The following is a 26,555-nucleotide window of genomic DNA, read 5'->3' on the forward strand; positions in this document are numbered from 1 at the left end:
TTGTCCATGTATACCATACTCTATAGGCATGTCATGAGTTTGTTCTAGTGTGTTGCCCCCAAATTTGATGCGGGGTTTCTTTGTGTCCAAATTTTGAACATGCCTTAGGATATCCAATTGCTTTGGTGGTTGGTCCTTAGCATTGGTATGTGATTGAGTATATTTTTCTACGTAAGACTTCCATAATGGTCTGCGAAGGTGAGTATCATATGCTTGACCATGTGTATGTGGGACCTCAAGTTTTTGAAACAAAGATGATGGTGATTCAGGCACAAGATGTGGTCCTCTATTGTCTCCACTACTAGGCCTCCTTTGATCCATGTTGAGTTGAGGTTCTTGCAAAGGTCGATTTTCCATTATTTGAGACATGTCAAAATCATGAGGGATCTTGGCTCCACTTTGTGCCATCACTTGTAAGAAATATTGTCTATCTCTCCTCATTATTTCCTCAACCAATCGATTAAAATGGGGATCCATAATGGAGTCTTCCACTTCTACTAAATGTATGGAAAATTTGTCCATATTGTCATTGTGTGTATCATTGTTGTTTGTAGTGTCAATATTATCAACATTTGGAATGTTTCTATAGGCATCCATGTCAGGTAATGTGGTATGATTGGAATTGAAAAAGACATCATTGTCATACTCATAGACACTCATGTTTGCAGACTCTTGAGCCTCTTTAGTTTCTCTCCTAGATTTTTGGGAACGAGTTTCAACCATGAACTAGGTATTGACCAAGATGTGGGAAACTAGATGAAAATGGAAAAGAGTGTGGAAGACCTTGAGAGTTGGATAGAATGTAAATGAATCTAAGGTTTACTTGCAATGTCCAAAGTGTAAGACCAAGTATGTATGCAGTAGAGTAGGTGTGGCTTCCAAAGAGATGACAGTTTCTCTTGATGAGGTAAGTTGACCTTGACTCTAAGTAAGACCAAATGAGACCCAAAGGTGATAAACCTTGATGAGGGACCACTTAGCAAAATGTTGTTGTATGCAGTGTGTTGACAAAGTAAGATGAGGACACGCAAGTGACCTTTGACTCATGTTAGACAAATGTGAATGTAATGCAAGGTGTAAAGCAATGATGGACTTTGTGAGGCCCAAAAATAGGCTAAATTCTAGATGAAAACCTAGAGAGATAACCTAGGAAGCTCAATAAGTCTGAAACTGACTACTCTTGTTTACTGGACTGTAAATTTCTCCAATTCTGAACACAGACGTGCCTGTATACTTCACAGATGCGGTTAAATGACACAGACGTGGTTGAACACTGCACAAACATGTTTCTGAGATTTTATGAATGCAATTTTCTTTAGGATGACATAGACGTGTTTTTGTACTTCACAGACACGGTTAAATGACACAGATGTGTTTTTGTCAGACACAGATGCGTTTTTGGAAATTGAGTGCAATTTTTCCAATTTGTGAAGTTGCTTGTTGTGACCAAATCTGAATTTTTGACTATTTTTCTGTGACAAGAGGACACAGTGTTGATGAAGACAATGTTTGTAAGTGTTTAGATTCAAAATGACTCCAAAGAAAGTGTGTTGTTTGATGTAAAAATGTTTTGCATACACTTGAAGGCACAAAAGACACAATGTTTTGATGTTTGATCTTGAATGTTTGAATGTTTAAATGAAGACAAGCACAATTCTTATGGTTGGCGATGACAAAAGTTGTTGATCCCACATGGGGTTTCCCCTGAGGCTACGCTATTCAGAGCGAATACTTATATGCTTGACCCCACTAGCTCCACCCTCAACACTCACTTCTCCGGGGCAGCCAAACATCAGTCCCCACAAAAACTCCCTGTGGTGAACTTTGTATCTCTACTAAGAATCGTATGTGTGTGGGCCACTCCAAAAGTCCGACCTCTTGCCCCAACAACTAGAAGGATTTTGGCTTTCTAAAACAAAAAGGTGCTAGTAAGGGCATCTGCTCGTGTGGCCATACATGAGACACTTTCAACTCTATAAATATAGAAGGCTTCCAGCTGGTAGGGGTTACGCCCTACAATTGATCAAATAAATTTGATCAAATGGGTTTATGGGGAGACATAGTGTCAGTATGAACTAATCAACACACGTTACCCATGGCTTTCACCATGGATACATTTATTTATAGTGGTTCGGAAGAGGTGGGTTTTCCTCGCTACCACTTGGGTCATTCTCTCCTCACTAGTAGTCCTAATGACCACATGGGGAGACAGGCCGTCTAGAGATTAAACAAAAAGAGCCTATTGCTCAAGACACAAAAGACACTGGTTCAATTTTAATGCACCAATTGAAGTGTTTGGTAATCTATGAAAACAAGGCACACAATAAAGATAAAAAACCCTTGCAAAAATTCTTCAACAAAGATTTGTTAGTAGTTTTGTAATAATACCCCTCATGCAAGCACACAAGTTAGGTAAATTTTAGACCCAAAAGACTTTGTGAAATAGGGGCCTTCGACAAAACGTTTTTTTGATAGATTCAAAGATATGATTTTCCATGAGTTATTTTGCATCATAAAAAAACATCCCACCTGTAAAATTTCAAGACATTTCCAAAAATTTAAGAAAATCCAAAAAAATTCTAATTTGCTCCAAAAATTAATTTTTTATGAAAAATAAAAAAAAATTCATAGAAAATGAAATATTGATCCAAAAAATCTAAAATATTTACTGGAGACTCCTGATAGCCTTCCAAACCTGCATAAAAAAATTCCCGCAAATATTACAAGTAATTTGTGTGATATGATCAAAATAATTCAAAACCCTAACTTTTAAAGATCCAATTTTTTAGGAATGATCTTGCATCAAAATTAGAATAACAAAGAACAGATGGTGTGTATAATTTTGAGATATTTCCAAAAAATCTAAGAAAAACCGAAAAATTTACTCATTTGCTCTAAAAATTAATTTTTTATGAAAATGCATAAATAATTCATAGAAAATTCAAATATGTTCCAAAAAATATTATTGTTTACTGAGCACCTTTGATAATGTTTTTGACTTGCAAAAAAACTTTGATGCCAAAATGCAAAGCCGTTTGTGAGATCTGATCAAAATAATGATAAACCCTAAATTTTAAAGATCCAATTTTTTAGGAAATATTTTGCATCAAAATTAAAATCACAAAGAACAGATCCTATGTATAATTCTGAGAGATTTCCAAAAAATGTAAGAAAATCCGAAAAATTCTCTCATTTGCTCTCAAAATTAATTTTTTATGAAAATTCATAAAATATTCATGGAAAATGCAAATGTGCTCCAAAAATTCTGAATTTTGGATTGAGATCTTTGGATACTGTCTTCAACTTGCCAACAAAATTTGGTGTAAAAATTCCAAGACGTTTGTGAAATAGAATCAGATCTCTTCAAGATCTTAATTTTGTGTCCAAAACCCTAGCTGCACAAGGTTATTCTCTAAATTGTTTTACAAAACCGCAACATAGGGTTAGAAAAATTTGCAAAAAACATAGATCTAACAAAAATCCATGACCCACAGGGCATGCCAAAATGTTTATGGTGAAAGTGGAGACAACAATATTGAAAGACTAAAATAGATTCAACCACAAAACCCTAGCCTAACAACAACAAAGATCCACCATAACATATGAAGATTACCTAAGATAATGCAAATAAAATGAAATAAAAAAGATTATACCATCACATGTCCAATAGGGTTTGGATCTCCATTCTTCCTATCTCCATTGATCTTGCTTGATATATTTGCTCTCAGATTTTATGTGTGCACAAGAGCTCAACAAAGAGCGGAAATGTGGTTGCAAGTAGGCTTGATCGCATGTGAAAATTCGAAAGCGTAGTTGGCTTGAAGGATCAATTAGGCTGATTAGGTGATTAGAATGATAGGGTTGATAATGAAGAAATCATCTCCTTATATAGAATACACTATAAGAAATGGAGGGATACGATTGAGAGGTGTAAAAGACAAATGGTTGGCTAGGATTAGAGGGTAGGTAGAGGAAATGATAAAATAATGAGAGGGTAGGTAGTGTAGGAATTAAGAGATGAATGTATTTAATTAATAGAAGAATTAGGCTAAAATAATTAAATAAATAAAGATATTTATTTAATTAGACTGGACAATTTTAGGTGTCTACACCTGGTATGTGTAGAACTCCATTGATTCCCTTTATTCTCCCATCAGGAAATTTGATTTTAATTCTTCCTCTCCCAACAATCTGTAGTGTTGAATCACTTGCTAAGTACACCTTCCCACCAATATACGGTTCATACTTTGAGAACCACTCCTTGTGAGATGTCATATGGAAAGATGCCCCTGAGTCAATCAACCACACATTGTTAGAAGCAGGCACTGCCAGAGCTGCTACAAAGATGTTTGCATCACTATGAGAAGATTCATTATCAGAAGAGTTCTTTCTCTTCTTATCCTCTTTGCAGTCCTTTCGAATATGACTCTTTTGTCCACAATTCCAACATTTCACCTTAGACTTCTTTCCAGGAGACTTGGACCTCTCTTGAGACTTGGACTTGGACTTCTTCCCTTTCTTTTTGTCTTTGTCGTTTGGTTTGCCTCGAATAGAGAGTGCATCTTTTGTCGTCTTAGAAGACTTCTTTCTCATTTCTTCTGACAAAAGAGTATTGACCACAATATCCATCTTGAACTGGGTCGTAGTACTGCCAATGGCCATCACAAAATATTCCCAAGAATCTGGCAATGAGCATAGCAACAACATGCAACATTTTTCTTATTGAATAGCTAAACCAACTGATGTCAATTGAGCGAGAATCATGTTAAACACATTCAAATGATCTGCCAAGGGTGTTCCTGCATCCATTTTCAGAGAATATAACTTCTTCCTAAGGAAGAGTTTATTCACCAAGGTTTTGCCCTGATAGATGTCTCCTAACTTCTTCCACAAATCATTTGCAGTCTTCTCCTCATGTATGTTCAACAAAACTGAGTCTGCAAGGCTTAGTCTTATGAGTCCTCTAGCTTTCCAGTCTGCTAAGTCTCAATCTTCTTGCCTCATGCCTGAAGGTTTCTGTCCACTCATTGCAATCCAAAAATCTCGGTCAACTAGGAGGTCCTCAATTTTAAGTTTCCATAACTCAAAATTGGAGCCATTGAACTTCTCAATATCCATTCTTCCAGAAGTGCTTGCCATCTTAATCTGTAAACAAGTAGACACACTAATAGACTCCCACTGAAACAAATTAACACAAAAAACCAACCCTACCCACAAGGGTAACACAACTGGCCAGGCTCTGATACCACTTGTAAGGAAAGCACAGTGCGGAAAAACGCTTCCCTAATGTCAATTTGCAGGGGAAACAAGACTAGCATGTTTTAAAACTTTACAGAATACTAAGATTAGCATATACGAAACAAAGACAATGTCAGAATTTAAACACACACAAAGATAAACACCATGAATTTACGTGGGAAACCCTTTCGGGAAAAAACCCACCACTAACAACAAGAGCACTTTATTCTCAACAAATAATCTTTACAATAAAGTTTGTTATCACAACACAAATGTTCACTCTGATCACTTGGGCTACACACCACAATATACAACTTATCATCAGAACAACAACCTTGTTCGAGTTTCCTCTTGGCTTCATATACATTTTTACGTCGACTGTTCAACTGTCTGCATCGGTCTGACATCTAACTGTCTGTGTCGGTCTGCATTCGTGAGAAAACAATTATCCCACATGCATCCAGGAATTGAACCGGTTCGTATTCAAATACATTGGTCCAGATGAGTCAACTCCATCGGGTATTGGCATAACTTCAAAACTACATCTCCGATGGCCAATGACAGGCCCGATCATCGAAGGCGATTCCATCGGGTCATCGGCAAGACAAACTATCATCTATCCCGGTCATCCGATCTGCTCGATCTCTCTTTCTGCGCTCCACCACGTGGCACCCTCTGATTTGCTTTGGGGTCCCTGTCCTGCCACCTCAGCACGACCTTACTAACCTCTTGGAATGAAGCTCTCCTTTGTTGGGCCTCACCTTGATTGCCAAGTTGCATAGGATAAACCTTGTGCATCTTGCCATAGCGGTCTAGCAACAATCGTCCGATCATCCCGGACTTGCTCACTTGTTAAACCATCTGAGTTTCTCTTTTTTCCGGGCCCCACCATGGTCGCCAAGTCGCAGGAATAACATACGTGCACCTTTCCATAGCGGTAAAGCGATGACCGTTGAATCTGGATCTAAACTGCACGCCTTTTATCCTTTCATCCATCCGCTAATCGATGCTACAGTGATGACCAAAAAATGACTTCGTTAGGTATCGAAATAACATGGAACAAGTCTACTTGATAGCCGATAGCGCTCTGATGACCCAAGGAGGATTCATCGGGTATCGACATAGCACCGAAAAAGTCTATCTGATAGCCGACAACACTCCTGATGACCGAAGAAGACTTCGTCGGGTCATGGGGATGACTTCAAACCCGCTACTTTGAGCTCCGATATGTCAAGTTCATTGGCAAAAGTTATACCAATAAGTATGAACAAGGGTCAAGTGAATTAGAGGCACATTTTCAACACTTAGAAGATAATGTTTCTTGGACAATTGTTCAAAGGAGGAAGAAAAAGGTCTTATGAAATCTCTCTCAATCACACACTAGAGTTAAGTGTTAAAGTTGAATATGATTGAATCCGACATTGTTGATGGTGGGTGTTTAGGTTCTATATTGTGTTTGACAACTTAATTGTAATTGTATTCATTTTTTCATGACAACTTGTAGCTAGTTGTATTCTGTTTATTACTTCTCGTATTAACTTTGTGTTGCTATTTCTAATGTTTATGATCCCCCAACATCGGATCATCTTCATAAAAAAATGCAATTTGACAAGTATATCATCTTGTATTACATTTCAACATCTTTACATCTTCTGCAATTTGTAGTATTAGAAAGAAAAAATATCAAAATATAAATGTAATTTCTAGTGTGCCTTTAAGAAATCATGTTCACTACTTTGTATATTCATATAGTGGTCAATTGATTTTTAGATGTTTGCATAGATTTGTTGGGAATATCTAGAATCCAAATAATGTAAATCCACATTCGGCTTAGGCAATTAAAATCACAATGACAAAATTTTAAAATTAATAATCAAATTATAAAATTTGTGGGAAACTACATTATCATACAAAAATGCAAAACTTTTGGAATGAAAGTAAAAAATCAGCTAATGAGGGTCAAATTGTGGAATGTGAACTTAATACGCAATCACGCAAAGTTGCAAAAAGTCCATTTGCTTCCTTGCCCCTAAGAGAAGGTCCCCATGTTGTTGCTTAGCTTATTTTAGTTAGCACCCATATCTCAATTTTTTTAGCAATAATTTGTGGAGCTGGTGGCCCCATGATTATTAAATTTTGCTACTTATTTTTAAGTTGCAATCTTAAATAGTATTTTTAAATGAAATTTTAATATTAACTTTTCTAGAAAAAAATTGGAGAAAAATCAGGAGACATAAAAAAGAGGGAAAACACTTTGTGAAGCCATGTGTCATTTTCCCCAATAATCAATTGCTTCTTATTTCCAACCACCACTTTTTTTCAAAGCTCATTTTCAATTTTTAAGTAATGGCTACTCCACTAAAATAGGAAAGATTCTAATTTATCCTTTCCCATAATTAAATAATTGCATGGGAACACTCCAATTGCTTAAATTTAAGTAGTCCCATGGGGACATAGCGTAAGTTTTGCATAACTTGTAATAAGCTTATTTATATGTATATTGAGTGCAAAAGTTTCTATAGAACCCACAAATGTTCATCATGATCCCTTATATCATCTAATGTCTTGGTGATATTCTAGGCCATTTTGTCTATTTGCAATTTTGTATGTAGGCCAGTCCTTAATGTACACAAAACCTTGTCATCACGGTTCCTTATACCATGGTGCATCACATCAAGTGTTATAGAAACTCTAGTTTAATTTCCTCATGCAACATATACCCATCATCCACAACACAAATGTCACAACATCTATATCATTATCCAATATACATCATATCCATACATATATTAATATAACATATCGGACATGCCAAACCATACATCCATACTTGCCATAATAAAACAAAAAAAGTATGTTAGCTTATAATCATTCTCATCCAGTCTTCGGACATGTAGTGTCGCGGTTAAAACACTTCATTGGTGAAGTGGCCACCAAGGTTCAAATCCCTGCTGGGCCACTGTGCTCGCAAGGCCTTGTGCCTTCGCTGGGTCGTTGTGCTTGCAGATTTGAACAAGTGAAGTGTGGGGATGAGGTCCCCCGTTTGTGGCCTCAGTGGTTCATAGCTCCAGGTCAAAAGCGTTCACGTGGAGCCAAAGGGCGTGTCGTGCCAGCATCACCGGTCACATTAAAAAGTTTACCAGGCATAGTTTAAAAAAAATAAAAATCATTCTCATCCATAATCAGAATTGATAATCATATGTATATCCATAATCACACCCATAACCATAATAAAAGACATGCATGTAACACAATCATTACATATCTATCCCTAATAAAAATATAGAATGCATACATCATAAGAACGTCTCATACAAAATAACATCATACATGAGCCAAAATCATATACATGTACATAAAAAATGTCAGATGGTTCATAGCCTCATCATAATCATCTCAAAACATCATCTCTTTCATTACCACATCTCAGAGCTAAGTTGTACTATCCCCTATGCTCTCTTCTACCTAGTGAGGGTGGCCCTCTTGTGACAAACACCCATGCATAGGCCACTTTGTCATGTAAGTTAGCCATTTCGATGGATTTGCTACTCAAAACTTAAACACGAGGCAGTCCCACATATAGGCCATTATAACATATTCATTATATCTATTCATATGTATGCCATTTCAGCATATGTGTTACTACGGTTGTTGTATATGTTGTTCCAACATATACGTCATGATACCTAATCGATGTACATTATAAGTTAAAACCTATTATGTATATATTAAAATAATTATTTAATAAAAAATAAAAAATCATTTATAATGTATATGTTAAATTTAATTGATGTGCATTAAATGTATATGTAATCTTGTAAATATGATATATTTATTATAGTTCTATGCCATTTATTGGTATGTATATTTGTAGATATTAATTATAATCTCTTAGATTAGAATATGCTCCATCTTTTCTTCTTGCTTCTTTAAAGCTCTTTTTAGATTCTTTATATAGGGTAAAAATAAATTTTTAATTTCTAACCCAAGTTCCCTCTAGTTTTTAACTTTTTCCTTCCATTTTTCACATCTTCTCCCTGCTTTCAACTTGGAGACCTTGACATTTCTTTTCAAAAGACCACCCAAGCCCTCAAAACCTAGCTACCTTTTGGAGGGGGCATTAAGCTAATCCTATTCATCCTTCATAGATTCTTAAAGGTTAAAATTTATTAATTTTTAAAATGACACTATTTTGTCTAGTATAATGCTATTTTAAATATAGGGAGAATGCAAACACCTAAAATACGTCCTCATATTTTAGTCCACTCACAATCACATTTTTTTCACAACACTAATCTTACAACTTTTCTTCCCAAATTAATTAAAAATATCATATTTTATTTAATTAATTAAAATTGACTTTTCCCACAACATTTTATCAATGGATTAATTAAACCAATTCTTATTCCAACATTCATATTGTTTAATCAAATAAATTATGTGTATGTAATAAGAAAGGAAAGGAGAATGTTGTAGTTTATGCTCTATTAGGGAGAGATGAACCTACAAAGTTACTATTGTATGTTATTTCTATATTGTAGGTAGATTGGGTAAAAGAGGCACAAGAAAAATCTCAATGGAATGGACATGCTTCATATATATGTAGATTGGGTAAAGGAGGCATGAGAATAGTGAGAGGACGACATGGATACTTAGACTCTTATTGATAGTATGTTATTCAAGACCAACTAAATGGTGAGTTGATTTATTCAAAAGGTTTAGATTGTTTAGAATGACAAGGAATAATTTTACATCTTTTTGATGGAACATGTGAGCCCATTGACTACTTATAATCAAGTTTCAGTGCTAAATTAGTTTGTTTAGTTTGTAGCTCCTAGGTATCCAGTCTAGCTTTATTAGAAAAAAAAAATGAGAATGGGGTGTTAGCTTTAAGAATAATGATGAATATTTAATGTGGATATGTAAAATTTGGACACCAAGATATATAAAATTAATGTTTATTGCCTTAATAATTTTCTTAGGCTCTATGTACCTTCATAATATTTTGAGGGTTGAATTGAGCACGATTTGGGATCAAACCAAAGCATCACATAAATGACTTAATGTACAAAAAAAATCATAATTTGCAAGAATGACTTGATAGAAGATTGCAATATTGATCCTTCACCTTTTCTTTCCTTGTGTTTAATTCTACAAGATAATGTTCTTTACTTCTTATTTGGATTGATTTTTTATGATATTAAGTGAATGGTTGAAGACAACATTTTCAAACATGTAGATAACATTTATTATTTTGATTTTTTTTGTCTTGTGCTCTAAACACTTTTTAGTCCAAAAAACTATGGTATGATAACAAGTACACATTAGATATGTTTAAATATCAAAATGCAACAACTAGGTCTATTATGATACGATTACAAAAGGGTAATTTTTTTTAGATTTTGAGGTCAATCTTGAACAATTTGAGATTGACTTATGAATAAAAGAAATGAACAAAAATGGACAAGAATCTAGTATAATAAATGGTTGAACCGGTAAAATTTTAAAAGATACTTTGTAATGGAAGTCTAGATATTTTGTAAAATTAAGATTTAAAAAGATGTGTAATAAAAGTCTAGATATTTTGATATTTTGTGAAGTAAAGAAAAGAAGCATACTTTTGTAATGGAAGTACATATTTTGTGAAATTGTGATTTGAAAAGATATTTGGTGTAATGGAAGTCTAGATATTTTGTGAAGTTAAGATTTAAAAAGTTATTTTGTATTGAAAGTAGATATTCTGTAAAATATGAAGTTGAGATTTGAAAAGATATTTTTAAAGTGAACATTAAAAAATATATTTTATAAATTTTTATGAAAAAAAAATACAAAAGTAGATATTTTGTAAAAACATAAATAGAAAGAAATCTAAAATTAAATTTGAATGTTTTACAAAAGAAACTAACATAAATAGAAGGAAATTTTATTAATATAATTTAAATATATTGTAAAAGAAAGACATGAAGTAATTTAGCATGGACATTGTGAAATAGTTTACCTTTACAAATAATAGAATAGATTATTTGTAATTAATTTAATAGTTTAGATATTTTATAAAGGAAGTCTTGGATATTTTGATTTTCTATATAAAGGAAACCTAGATATTTCGAGGAAGAAGGTTTTAAGAAAAGGAAGTCTAGATATTTGGAGGAAGAAGGTTTTAAGAAAAGAAGTCTAGATATTTTAATATTTTATAAAAGAAATCTAGATATTTTAATATTTTATAAAAGAAATCTAGATATCTTGACGAAGAAGGTTTTTAAGGTTTTTGAGATTTTCATTAACAATTATTATTATTTTATTAATGTAAATATTGTAACCTAATTGTTTTGAGATTTTCATTAACAAAAATACTTTTTTTTATGTAAATATTGTAACCTAATTTTTTTAAGGTACTTTGAAAAGGAAGTCTGTTATTTGTTTTACGTAGAATTTTTTCGTTCTGAACAAAATGAAAATTTTCCCATGCGCATCCAGGGAATCGAACCCTGGTCAGTACCGTGGGAGGGTACTATGATACCACTACACCAGATGCGCCCATGAATCATATGAACCTTTTTATTATAGTAAATCTAAGTAAACTTCGTTTAAAAAGCCAAAAAGCGCGCTGCAATTTTGCTTCGTAAGTCTTCCACCTTATCCTCTTGGTCAAACCAGCTGATTAGTTAATTTTAACCAGCCAGTTAATTAATTTTAAAACTTAAGCAATCCTTACAATTTGTGTATTTAAAAGTTAATAACAAGATTATAAATAAAGCTAATCTGTTAACAACCCCCCAACCAAAAGCATTTTCAGTCCATAAATTACGTTTCAGATAAGAGATATTTTTATAACACATAGTTATCTGAATAATGTACTTGTAAAGCGATTCATTTCATTTTTACCAATTAAAATAAAATAATTGAGATAAAAGTAATAGACATGCTATCTCTAGGTCTATGTAAGCAGATCTAAAATGGAATACCATTTATACTTCAATACCCAACATCACAACAAACAACAAACAACAAACATAACCAGGCAATGCATTTCAATTCAAGGAGAAAAAAAACAGTGCCATTGACATAATGTCTCAAAATCATCAAAGGTATGTCAAAATGTTACATGCTTTATTTATACTGAAAGAAAAAGGTCAAATAGTTTTGTACATCATCAGATAACCAAATCAGGTCTAATTGATTCAAAAAATATCCAATAACCTAAACAACCCAAGTCCATCATCCTCTTAAATTCATACACCAAGACAATGAAACTCCCAAAACTACACATAATCACTCATCCATCCTGTCACTTGGTGAGTACATAGAGTGCATATATTATACCAGGGAGGTACCCCAAAATGGTCAGCACCAAGCAGATCCAGAATTCACTCTGCAAAAATCACCAAAAAAAACAACACATGAATAAGAAAAACTACATAATTCTCTGGATCATCTTTTACAAAAAGAATTCACTAATTTAGACAAGATGGGTCTTTTATTTAATAGATTTAAATGATAGTTCACATCAGAATGATTTGAAACGTTGATGAAAAATAACGTGCAAACAAATTCACAAATTCAGAAACAAGAGATTTTCAGAAACAAAAGATTCAGAAATAAGAGAGTGATCCAATACGCTGATGAGTCAGTTCATTTTGAAACGTTGAAACAAAAGAGTGATCCAAAATACTGATGAGTCAGTTCATTTTGAAACGTTGAAACAAGAGTATGATCCAACGTTGAAACAAGAGTATGATCCAAAACACTAATGAGTCAGTTCATTTTGAAACGTTGATGGAAAATAACACGCAATCAAATCTAAAAGCAATGGAATCATCCAAAATACTGATGAGTTAAATACATTCAGAAGCGAAACAGTTAAAAAATAACATACACAATCAAATTCAGAATTCCAAGAGTATTATTTTAGATAAGATGGGTGATGAATACTTACTTGGCATTCATACCTGAGAAAAACTCCCAATGGTGGCAGCAGAATTGCTAACAAAATATCAATGAAAGTTGCAGTTCCCATGGCGGCTCTGAAACAAAATGATGGTGATGATGATGAAATGGAGGAGGAGAAAGAGAAGAGAATTGGTTGGATTGTATGATGGGAAAAGATGGAAGTATTATAGAGAAATGAAGGCAGGTGGCATATGGAGTACAGTTAATATGCCAGCACGTCGTAATCAGATTTGCCAGCTCTATGTGTTTCCTTTGATTTTGTCGGCTACAAAATATGGAGGATGAAGAAGAAATGATAAAAGTGAATGAGAAAGCATGTGGAAAAAGGCAAACGTGTCCTCTAAATATCAAGGGCAAGGGGTACGTGTGATCATTGAGCATCACGAGCGTGGGGTCAGTGCAAATAATATCTATATCTATTTCATACGTCTTCTTCGGAATAAAGCAGAAACGTAGAGGCCAAGCTAAGAAAACTTTTAAACCTGCAAATTGGATTTGGATTTATATATTCAACGGAAATATCAATTACTATGCTTTCCAACCCGGTGGAAAGAAACAAGCAATGGGCACATCAATTATTTATTTATTTTTGGTATAAAATAGTTTTTAGATGGATAAGAATGTGGACGTCTATTTTTTTGAGGTCGGTTCTTTTTCTTTGGAAATGATTTCTTAATGGATAAGAATGTGGGCCGTCTATTTTTTAGGTGGGTTCTTTTTCTTTTGAAATGAAAAAGAGGAGGATAGTTATTCAAATTGTGGCAGTTTATTTTTTGAGGTTGGTGGACGATCTTTTTTTTTTTTCAAAGGTGGGTACTTTTTCTTTTTCTTTTGATATGAAAAGAAAAGGATAGTTCTTAAAAATGTAAGAAATTATTTTTATAAGGTTGATTCTTTTTCTTTTTCTTTTCCTTTAAAGGTGACAAGAGAAGGATAATTTGTATATCTTTATTCATTTGATAAAGAAGAATGTGACACGATATATTTTTGAGGTCGGTGGCTTTTTTTTTTAAGTTGAGATAAAAAGAGAAAGATGGTTGTTAATTTCTTTTTGATTAAATGGAAAAGACTGAAAATGTGACACTATATTCTTTTGAGGTTGATTTAAAGTGATAGACCTTCCTATCTACGGTTACACATTTTAGAAAGAGATAATTTTTTTCGTATTTATGTTTTTAGTGTACAAGAGTAAAAAAAAAATTCAAGTTCAAAATCTATGCAAAAATAAATTTAATGTTTAGTGTGAAGTAGTAGCAATTTGACTTTTTTTATTCATCTTAGAGAATAATTTATTTAATAAACCAAAGAATTTAGAAACTTTTTCTTTTTAAATCAAGAAAAAAATTATTTGTAACTTAACAAATAATCTTTAAATGTAAATTCAAAATCATTATAAGGAAGGATCTAGTTAGAATCCATAAACTTTTGAGGTTGTTAGATTGCCTCTCTTTTATGAATTTGAAGATTCTCTCGTCTGCCATTCTTCTGTAGAAGAATTGGTTTATTTGGGGAGTCTGCTCCTAATTTTAGCATAACCCAAACATTTTCAAACTTTTATATGTGTCTACTATAATTCTAATATAAATCTCTCAAGCTATGTCATTTATCAATAATTTTTTTTAATTTTATATTGAGATTAAATTTGGTGTTAGTGCTAAAGGTGGCCAATCGATCTACATCGCAATAACTTGTCTCTCCACAATCTTTTTTCTCTCCCTCCTCATCAAATGTGTTGGCAATTGACACTCGATTGGTTGGTTTCACTATGTTGTCATTGATGACAACATGATTTTGGGTTCCGGCTTCATATTGTGTACCGAGAGGCACTTCACAAACTCTACATCAGCACCGGTAGGATAGAAGATTTCTTTGGTCACCGACAATGTTGGCCGACATGGTATGGTAAAGGTCATCGGTATTGGAGGCCAACACATCTTGGATCCGACATCGGCAACTTGTTTTAATGCTTATTCATTTATGTTATATGGTCGACATGTAAATATGATATTGTATATATCTTTGTAAGCCGACATAAGGCATATGGAGGACAAGCTAAGAAAAGCTTTTAAACCTGGAATTGGATTTGGATTTCTCTGTTCAACGAAAATATCAATTATTATGCTTTTCAACCTGGTGGAAAGAAACAAGCAATGGGCACATCAATTATTTATTTATTTATTTTTGGTATAAAAATAAGTTTTAGATGGATAAGAATGTGGGGAGTCTATTTTTTGAGGTCGGTTCTTTTTCTTTGGAAATGAATTCTTCATGGATAAGAATGTGGGCCGTCTATTTTTGAGGTGGGTTCTTTTTCTTTTGAAATGAAAAAGAGGAGGATAGTTATTCAAATTGTGGCAGTTTATTTTTTGAAGTCGGTGAACGATCTATTTTTTTTCAAAGGTGGGTACTCTTTCTTTTTCTTTTGATATGAAAAGAGAAGGATAGTTCTTAAAAATGTAAGAATTTTTTTTAAGGTTGATTCTTTTTCTTTTTCTTTAAAGGTGACAAGAGAAGGATAATTTGTATATCTTTATTCATTTGATGAAGAAGAATGTGACACGATATATTTTTGAGGTCGGTGGCTTTTTCATTTTTTTGTTGAGATAAAAAGAGAAAGATGGTTGTTAAATTCTTTTTGATTAAATGGAAAAGACTGAAAATGTGACACTATATTCTTTTGAGGTTGATTTAAAGTGATAGACCTTCCTATCTATGGTTACACATTCAGAAAGAGATAACTTTTTTCATATTCATGTTTTTAGTGTACAAGAGTTAAGAAATATTCAAGCTCAAAATCTATGCAAAAATTAATTTAACGTTTACTGTGAAGTAGTAGCAATTTGACTTTTTCTATTCATCTTAGATAATAATTTATTTAATAAACCAAAGAATTTAGAAACTTTTTCTTTTTAAATCAAGAAAAAAATTATTTGTAACTTAACAAATAATCTTTAAATGTAAATTCAAAATCATTATAAGGAAGGATCTAGTTATAATCCATAGAATTTTGAGGCTATTAGATTGCCTCTCTTTTATGAATTTGAAGATACTCTCATCTGCCATTCTTCTGTAGAAGAATTGGTTTATTTAGGGAGTCTACTCCTAATTTATCATAACCCAAACATTTTCAAACTTATATATGTGTCTACTATAATTCTAATATAAATCTCTCTAGCTATGCCGTTTATCAATAAAATAAAGTTCAATTTATATTGAGATTAAATTTGGTGTTGGTGCTACAGGTGGCTAATCGATCTACATCACAATAACTTGTCTCTCCACAATCTTTTTTCTCTCCCTCCTCATCAAATGTTGTCACATCGTCCTCTACCACCACCTCCTCCACAACATCCTCTCCCACCACTATTGGTAGTGATAGGGTCTATCCTCTTCCTCTCCCTTTCTTGTCTCCACCTCTCTAGCCTCCTCTCCTCCATACTCGACCCCCACCTCTAGATCTACCCTGACTTGCATCATCAATCGACATGGCTTATGTTGTCGCCACCAATCTAGGTACATGCATATCACACCTACATCATCCACCCCTCCCCGAGGATCCTATTTGGCTTCCCATAACTCCCTCCACTCATTCAATGCCCCCCTCCTCTTCGCCTATGTCCCCCACTCTCCCGTCTCTGTCGTAAGTCGCACAAATATGTAAGGCCTTGTAGGAATACCATGTCACTCCAAATTGGTGCATGACCCTATCTAGTCTATATCGCTTACCCTACTTACTAGTAAGGTATGCTAGCATAATCATGTAAGGGATGCACTTATTGTCATCCCACCATCCCTTAATGTCCTTGTATGGCCTCCAAACTATATCCCCCTTTTTTGTGGCATCCATAATATGACTCCACCTATCTACTAGCAAAATTTGATATCACAATACTCCCCTCTAGCTATAAACCACGAGCTAGTCTTGGTCCATTTGGCTCCCCACTAGTCACATGATAGCTATATGCTTCCACGACTAGATCTACAACAAGGTAAATAGCTCACACTCTTTCCCCTCTTGTATACTATGATGTGAAACTCCCTATAAAGATGTGCTAGTACGTAGGATCCCCCATGCATACCCGTGTGTCCTCCTAACCATATTCGTCACCACCTACACCATCCCCAAACAGAAATCTTGACCACCTCTATCTAATAATAGTAGCACACTAACCACTTCCAATATAAATAACTCCATACCAAGCACTATCTCCAGTGCCCTATCCAAATTAGATTATCCTCAATGCAGTGGCAAATTTGTTTGCTTGAATAATAACTACAAAGCCTTTACCACCGTCTAATCATTTCCATCACTTGTGGCCCCCTGATAGGGAGTCACAATATCCTCTAGGGTCACAGTCATCTGCCTTGTAAGGAGATGTAAGGTCGATGTCTCAGATCTTTGTCTCTCTACTAAACTTGTAAGTAGGGTTGTATGTGTTGAACCCAAGACAAGATTGAGAGGAGGGGTGAATCAATCCAAAACAAAAATTAAATGCAGCACATAAACAACTACACAACAATACATATCCCACAATAGAACACCAAGATTTATATGTGGAAAACCCAAATAGAGAAAAACCATGGTGAGCAACTGTCCACAAGAATATATACACTATGAATAGAAATGATTACAAAGATAGAGCTAACTGCTCATGGGGCAAGTTATAAAGTGGACTTGCAAAACCTGAAGCTAACTACACATAGTAAAAGAAAATGGGGAAAAATAAAAGAAGCACACAATAATATTGTTTTTCTTATTCCTTATCAGTTCAACACATATTACACATTTATATAGGAGTTTGATTTCCTACATTTTAGGAACTACTTCCTAATAATATGGGCTATTCCAACAACTCATATACCTACAATCTCTCATAAATTATCCTACACATAATATTCTAACCAACCATACTAACAATAATATTAAGTTGTGTCTCAACAATATTTATTACACTTATAATACCAATTTAAATAACCATATGAACACTAATTCATAACACCCCCCCCTTAGTGTGAACATGGGGAGAAATAACATCACAATTTGGAAACAAAATTGTATGCCTATGCATACTTTTAGGTCTACATACTTCTATCTGGATCTTGCTACACATGATGACCTACATACGAGAACTTATCTCGCTTTCACTTCTAGTGAACTTATCATCAGCCGACCATACTTTCAAGAAGTTCGATAGTTAGACGATATTTGTAGATAATTGTCCTCCTATACAACTATTTATAATATTGATGGTGTGTTTATCCTTTGTGTTTGTCCTTGATGACGATGGTTAGCATCTTTGGTGATTGGCATACATCTTGAATTGGCACTCTTGTTTAGTATTGGAAAATGAATTTGAATTTTACATACTTTATGTTGGTTTATACTGTCGTGGTTCTGATTTTGTTGGCTCTATGTGCAGACAAAAAATTATTCTTCTCACAACTTTCCTTGATTCTGTGGTGAGACATATTAGTGATGAAACTTGAGTATAAAGGTAAGTTTTGGTCACATCACATGGTGAAGCTGCATTTTTTTGTGTACTTCTCTCATAAGTGTTCTTCTAGCACATTGACTTTACTTGGCAATTTATAATTGTTTCTAAAGTGCATTCCAACCATGACATATGTTGATGAGGTTCTTTATAAATTCTTCAAAGTCTATATTGTGAATATGCATCGGACTTGGTTTATTCTTTTGGCATCGACTTAATGTAAGTTGACTTGGTTGGTCGGTTTTGTTTTGCTCTGCAAGTATTATGGAGCCAATGTTTACCATTAATTATCATGCCCTTACAATAAGCTTTGTCGGCTCATGTGCATTTGAATAGTCAATGTAAATATTACACCAAAGCACGTGAGTTAGAGTTAGTAATGCTAAAGGGACTTGGAGGAAATATTATTTTATTGATACATGCAGGCTCCACTTAGGACACGATGTATGAGAAATACATAATAATATTACATGACATTCCACATGAGCAGGGTAAAGGTTATGATGGCAAGACATACTCTATTTTCCTAGCCGGACTTATATTGAAAATCCATTTAACATAAGTATTTAGATATTTTTTTGTGGACCAAGAATTAGGGCAGGCTTCATTTTCTACCTTTGGTTTTGAAGAAACCCTAGTCGCAGTCTTCTGTTACCAGTGTCTTTGTAGCATGTTGGTCGAAGTTGACTAGTTGGAGTTGATAATGGAGGAAGATACAACAAGGCATCCATGGTTTGTCCTTGACTTTTGGCCGCCTTGATTCAGGTAGATTCTTACCAAATTTGTTTGTCATTCGAATAAAGATTTCTAAGGGTAAAGGAAAAAAAAATAGTTAATCTGTTTTGGTTGGTGGTTATTTTTTGAAATGTTTTGCTTAAGTTTGAACCCGAAATGTAGTTAAGGTTTTTCATTTTGCAATTTTTAAAGTTTAAAAAAATAGGGTTTTAATCTTGGGTTGACAATTCCTATTTAAAATGGTCTTCTCTGGTAATCAAAGGTTTTATGTTTATGCTCAATAAAGATTTATCACTTTGCAAAGTTTTGTTTTTCAAGTAAACAAAATATTTAACGCTTGATAGAATTTTTTTTTAGTTATTTTTGAACATAAATTCAAAAAAACATCTTACTAGGTTTTCAATTGTTGAAGACAGTTTATTTTTTCTTGAAACCCTAACTCGAGGGTTTACCTCTTGACTCGACTTTTACAGTTTTGGAAAAGGGGTTTCTTTGTAATTTTGCTCTATATATTGGTGGTTGATAGCCATTGTGAAAGCTGATGATTAAAAAGGAAGAGTAGAGCATCATTGAGGGTTATTATTGTTATATCTCAGATTTGTATAAAGTTCAAAAAGACTTTTCATCTCTGTTTTTTTATGACAGTGAACTTTATTTGCAGTTAAAGAAATTTTACTGTAACACCGTTTTATACAGTGGATATTGAAGTTGATATCATTGAAAATATTAAATGTGTTTTGTATTCTACTATGGTTTTAGGATTGCAAGCAAAATGCAGTTGTAAGATCATTGGTGAGTACAAAATCAGACTTTGCAAATTTTGTTAAGAGGATTGGTTTGAAGTGTTGAGTTGAACTCCACCATTGTAATCAGTTGATGATTGAGTTGGAATAAAGCAAGCAGGTTCGAGTGGTTTTTTATACCCCATGAGGGTTTTTCCACTCAGGAATTCTTGGTGTTGTGTGTTGTCTTTTGTCTCTCTTTGATTATCTTTTGTGTGAATTCATCTTGTCAAGCTCTGATACTTATTTTGTTCATGTCATTGTTCGTTCAGTTCAATCTGTGATGCAAAAACTATCTGGTTTCAGTTATTATTTTCAGCAATTAGTTTTCTTGGAGAAGTTGTATTGCAGAGCATAAACACATTGTTTAAGTAAACTTAGTTGAACAATCTTATATATGCTTTTGAAATGAATTAATTAGTGTAGACGTATAAAAATGACCATATTCCTAAATGAATATTTTATGTCCATTCCTCTATTTAATTAAATCCAATTTAATTAAATCACCCACATTCCTCTATTTAATTAAGTAAATCATTCAATTTATTTAGTTCAATTCACTTAAGCCCTTTTGCATCATTTAATTGAATAAATCATTTTATTTAATTAAAACCCTTCTCTCTACTTTTTAATTAAATTCACATTTAATTAAATAGTTTACCCCAATTAAATAAATCTAATTTATTTAAAATCCCCAACTTGCAACCAAATTGAAATAAAGCAATTTATTTAATTAATTCTATTTTCCCTCACCCACTTGCATTTTCCTACATCTCCCACTTGCATCCTAAACCCTATTCCTAATCTCTTCTAGAATCCATCTAATCCTAATCAATTAGCCCAAACCCATCCATTATCCCTTTTTCCTAAATTTGAGGAGGTCACTTCTCAAATTTGGCGTAAAGTCTTCAAAAAGCATTAAAGCCTTTATCCATTCAACAATTACCCCCAAATTTGGAAGGACTCTTACAAATTTGTCTCCAAAGTCTTCCAAACCATTAATGGTTAACTCACCCTTTTGGTATGGTTAGAGACTTTTTACCTAACTTAACCTCCATCTAACCCAAGGGTCTCATCAAGCATTTATTGCTTTGACCATGGTTACTCCTTTAACCTTTGCACAAGAGTTTATCCTTTGGGTAAAATCTTTATCCAATGGATAACCTTAACGTAACCTTAACCCTTACCCCCTAAGGTAACCATGAGGTCTTCTCAAGCATTTAATGCTTCTTACATCTCCTCTCAACCAACCTTATGTTGACAATTGTCACCATTTCATTGGTGAGAATTGTAAACATGGATTGACAACTTTCAATCTTGACCCTTGATTAACTCTTTCAATCCTGACCATCCATTGCCCTATTTTTGCTATAAATAGAGCTCTCCTTCCTCCATTTTGGACATCCATGAATCTAGGAAATCTATTATCTAAAATCCATGCAAGCTTTAGTATCTCATTTATGCTCAATTTTAGCACATCTAGTCTCTCTTTGCAAAATGAATTAATCTAATAAACATTTTAGACTGCATCCTTTTATCATTAGCTTAACATATAACTAGTATATCATGTTAGGATAGTATTACTACTAATCTTGTCATCTTATAATCTAGTTTATTGCATTTGTAGGATCATGCATAGATAGGATGCATTCTCATGGTAAAATCAATCAAAAGCATCCCTCATTCTTGCATTTGTCATCCCTAAAGCACTTTGCTCAGTGATTTGAGAGCAAAGGCATTGGTTTGAGGGACCTTGTGAGATAGAGAACCATGGAACCAACCTTGGGAAGTTGAGTCATCCTTCATGACTCCATAGCTTGCACCAAGAAGTCCTGTGGGTGTGTGGACAAGCCTCTTGGAGATCCATTTTTCACATTTTGAGTTTCATAGCCCCACTTTTCCCGCATACAATTAGTTGTGCAAGCAAAGGTTCAATTGCATTCATGTGTTCAAAGTTGTTCCAAGCTTTCATTGTGTTAAAAACCCCAATGTTGAAATCAAGATTTAATCCTTAATCTCGGTGTGTAAATTTATTTCACTCTGATTCACTCCCCCCTCTCAGAGTGAATCCACTTCCAACAAGTGGTATTAGAGCATAGGGTCTTGCATTAGGTCTTTCCTTGGATTGATCCTGGTCTTGGAATTAATTCATTATGTCACATGTTCAAGAGGGGTCTTCTGTCACTAGAGCTCCATTGTTTGATGGAACTAATTATGTGTTTTGGAAAATCAGAATGAAAACATATACGATTTGCATAGATCTTGATGTCTAGAATATTGTTTGTAGTAAGTACACAATAATTGCTACTATACCTATAGATCCTGATGGGAAAAAGAAATATGAAATGAATGCAAGAGCCAAACATGCAATATTGTGTGGTTTGACTAAAGATGTCTTTGTCAAGATCATGCACTATAAATCTGCTCATGAAATATGGGAAAAACTTGAAAATATTTATCAAGGAAATGAAAAAGTCAAACAGTAAAAAATACTTACCCTCAAAACTCAATTCGAGGAAATGAAAATGAAAGATGATTCAAAAAAATAGATGAATATTTTTTGAGGATCGATGAAGTTGTTAATGGGATGAGAGGATTAGGTGAAATAGATGAATTCACAATGGTTAAGAAGGTCATTAGAACCTTATTGCCTAAATATGAAACTAAAGTTTCAGCCCTTGAAGAGAATAATTTTTTTAATAAGCTTACTTTAGATGATCTTCAAGGAACCTTGATAGCCTTTGAAATGAGAACAAGCAAAGTTGGCAATGCTAGTTCATCATTGAAAGAAACTTCTTTTAAAACATAAAAGAAAGAGGAATTGGATAGTGAATCAGAGTTATCTAATTCTCTTGAGACTCTTTTAGTGAGAAAACTCAAAAAGAAATATAGAAGCAAGCTTCCACTCAAGTGTTTTAACTATGGCAAGGCTAGTCACTTTGCAACCCAATTCCCTCATGTTGATCAAAACAATGATGTAGATCAAAATGAAAAACATTACAAGAAAAAAATCTTCAGTCCTAAAAAGAAATTCAACTTTAACAACTTCAAAAAGAAAAAAAGAGTCTATTCAGTAAAGAAGACTCTGATGATGAGTCAGATGACTCTTTAGGTGATGAAGGTGAAACCTTATTCATGGCTGAAATTGATATGACTAAAACTTCAAGTAGTAAAGCAGATAGTCAGGTGAATAGTCAATCTGATTTAGAAAATTGTGAGATAAACCTTGAAGGTGAACTGCTTTGTGCCCTTCAAGACATTAAAAAACTCAAGAAACATATTTCCTCTCAGGAGAAAAGTTCATATAATTTGACAATTTCACTGCAAACTGAGTTAGATGACTCTAAAAGAGTTATAGAGAATCTTCGATCAGTACTCTTTGACAAAGAAAAGAAGATTCATGCTCTCAAACAACAAGTTGGTTCCCTCACAAATCAAGTAGAAGAACATGAAAGAACTATTCGCTTGCACAATATGCTTGAAAAACAAAAGCAACCTGGTAGCACAAGTGAATGTTTTAAATCTACAAATCAGAATGTGAAAACTGATAGTAAGAAGCATTCATTTGAGAATAAATGGAACAATTTCAATTTAATTTCTTCTTTAATGGTTATTGTTTCTTTTGTAACAAATCTGGACACAAAGTGAGTACATGCAAATTCATGCTATCTAGAATGCCAAGATTTGGTCATAAACAATATTTTGGTTTTTCTAATATGATCAGATGTTTCAAATGCAATATTATTGGTCATATCTCCAGATAGTGCAAACAAAATAAGCCCACTACAGAAAAGGTTTGGAGACCCAAACTTGTTCAAAACATAGAACAATCCATGCTTGTTCAAACTTCTTTTCTTTCTAATAAGAAAACTTTATGGGTTGTTGATAGTGGTTGTTCTAACCACACGACAAAGGATAATGACAAGCTCTTGAAACTTGAAGATTATACTGGTGGTTTTATAAAATTTGGTGATAACTCAAAGATTTAAATTAAAGGCAGATGATCTTTGCTTCTCAATGATAATACACCTATTCATGATGTGTATTATGTAGAAGGTCTCAAACACAGTCTCTTAAGTGTCAGTCAAATCTGTGATAGTGGTTACAATATCTCATTTAACTCACAAGGGTGTGCAATCAAAACTAAGTATGGTAAAACAGTTGCAATTGGGTTGAGAACACATGACAATATATACAATCTTCTTGACTCTTCTAATCCTGAAAGACATGAGGGTATGTTTCTTATGGGCCAAATTGAAGAAAAATAGTTATGGCACAAACATCTAGGTCACATAAACTTTGATAATTTGGTTAGAATTAATAAATATCAGAATGTAAGAGGTCTACCGGTGCTTAGTAAACCAGAAAATGTTGTTTGTTCTGGGTTTATTAAAAGAAAAAAAAGATAAGCTTCAAATCAAAGGAATACTCCTGTACTAAACCTTTGCAACTAGTTCACACTGATATATGTGGTCCTACTAGGACTAGGTTTATCAATGGTGAAAAATACTTCATGTTGTTTGTTGATGACTACACTAGAATGGTTTGGGTAACTTTTGTTAGACATAAATCAGAAGCTTTTGAAAAGTTTAAAATCTTTCGTAAAATGGTTGAGAGAGAATCAGATTTCAAACTTAAATGTTTGAGATTAGATAAAGGAGGTGAGTTTACATCTCAAGAGTTCATTGAGTATTGAGAAAATCATGGCATCAAAAGGTAGTATGCTGCTTTTAGAACACCTCAGTAGAATGGGGTGGTTGAAAGGAAAAATAGAACTATGAAAGAAATGGCCAGAACTATGTTAGATGAAGCCAAGTTACCTAATAGATTCTGGAAAGAAGTTGTTCATACAGTTGTCTATATCTTAAACAGGGTGCAGATCAGAGTGAAGTCTAACTTCAATCCATATGAGCTATGGTATGGTCATTCTGCCACAATCAAATATTTTAAAATCTTTGGTTGCAAATGTTTCATCAAAAATGATGGTGACAATATAGGCAGTTTTCAAACTAAATTTGATGAAGGTATCTTTTTAGGATACTCTACACATAGAGAAGCCTATAAATGCTTTAATATAAGGCTGAATAAGATTGTTGAATCTATAAATGTCACATTTGATGAGAGGGTGTTTCTAGATGATAATCATGTTCAAGATGATGAGGAGGAGCCTACTTTAGCATCTGACAGATCTCCTAAATCTGCTGAAGCAGATAACTCATAACATGAGAATGCATCATGTTCTAAAGTAGCAACACCTCTAACTACACCCTCCAGGATTATTACCAAGAGGCATCCTCAAAATCTAATTATTGGGGATAGAGATGCATGGATTTTAACAAGAAAAAAAGCCAAACTTGAATAACAAGCTCAAACTGTTGAACATTTCTATTTAGTAACTGATTTTGAGCCTAAAAATGTTAATGATGCTTTAACTGATGATTGTTGGTTGAAAGAGATGCAGGAAGAAATTAGTCAAATTGAGAAAAATGAGACTTGGGAGTTAGTCCCAAGACCTAATAATAAAAATGTAATTGGTGGAAAATGGATCTTTCAAAACAAGTTAGATGAAAGTGGCAAAGTGGTTAGAAATAAAGCATGCTTTGTGTGCAAAGGGTATGCACAACAAGAAGGTATAGATTTTGGAGAAACTTATGCTCTTGTTGTTTGTATTGAGTCAATCAAAATCTTCTTAGCTTATTCTTGTTTGAAGAATTTCAAGATTTATCAAATGAACATGAAAACTACTTTCTTGAATGACTACTTAGATGAAGAGGTTTATATGGAATAACCTGAAGGTTTTGTATCAAAGGACAATCCTGATTTTGTCTACAGGTTGAAAAAGGGCCTCTATGGTCTTAAACAAGCTCCTAGAGCTTGGTATTCTAGATTGGATGCACATTTAACAACCAATGGTTTCACTAGAGATGGCGTTGACAATAATCTGCATGTCAAGGTTGAAGGTGATGATATTCTTGTGGTTGAAGTTTATGTAGATGATATTAGTTTTGGTTGCAACAATGATGCATATAGAAGTTGAGAAATACAACCCCATAGTAGCCTAAAGATCTTTTGCAAGCCGAATAACCTGTTACAAGGAGAAGCAATGAAGCAAAATCTGAAGAACATACAAAACATAGGAAAAATATTCTCCAAAAAAGAGAGCTCCAATTCACAAAAAAAATGTATTGTGAAAAGATAATACAATGAAAAGAAAAATTAACCTCTAATAGGTCAAGAAACCCTAAAAAGGGAAAACCCTAGGCTTGCACATAATAATTAATTAAAATAATTAATTATATGCACCTAATGTTAGCTTAAGTGTAAAAAGATAATTGGGAACTTTAAGAATTAAACAAAT

General features: G+C 33.6%; 1 protein-coding gene and 1 non-coding gene across 2 annotated transcripts; both read right to left on the reverse strand.

Annotated features, from left to right (window-relative positions):
* Window positions 1-11,704: 11,704 nt before the first annotated feature.
* Window positions 11,705-11,775, reverse strand: TRNAG-CCC (transfer RNA glycine (anticodon CCC)). The gene has a single exon. It is a non-coding gene; the product is annotated as a tRNA-Gly (tRNA).
* Window positions 11,776-12,327: 552 nt separating this feature from the next.
* On the reverse strand, window positions 12,328-13,344 carry LOC131072558 (hydrophobic protein RCI2A). Its single transcript, XM_058008737.2, has 2 exons — window positions 13,175-13,344; window positions 12,328-12,610 (listed from the first exon to the last, which is right to left on the reverse strand). Exons 1-2 carry the CDS (start codon window positions 13,253-13,255, stop codon window positions 12,527-12,529), a joined length of 165 nt encoding a protein of 54 aa, XP_057864720.1. The 5' UTR covers window positions 13,256-13,344; the 3' UTR covers window positions 12,328-12,526.
* Window positions 13,345-26,555: the final 13,211 nt, after the last annotated feature.

The sequence above is a fragment of the Cryptomeria japonica genome, chromosome 10, assembly GCF_030272615.1.
Source record: "Cryptomeria japonica chromosome 10, Sugi_1.0, whole genome shotgun sequence".
In the NCBI taxonomy this organism is placed as follows: Eukaryota; Viridiplantae; Streptophyta; class Pinopsida; order Cupressales; family Cupressaceae; genus Cryptomeria; species Cryptomeria japonica.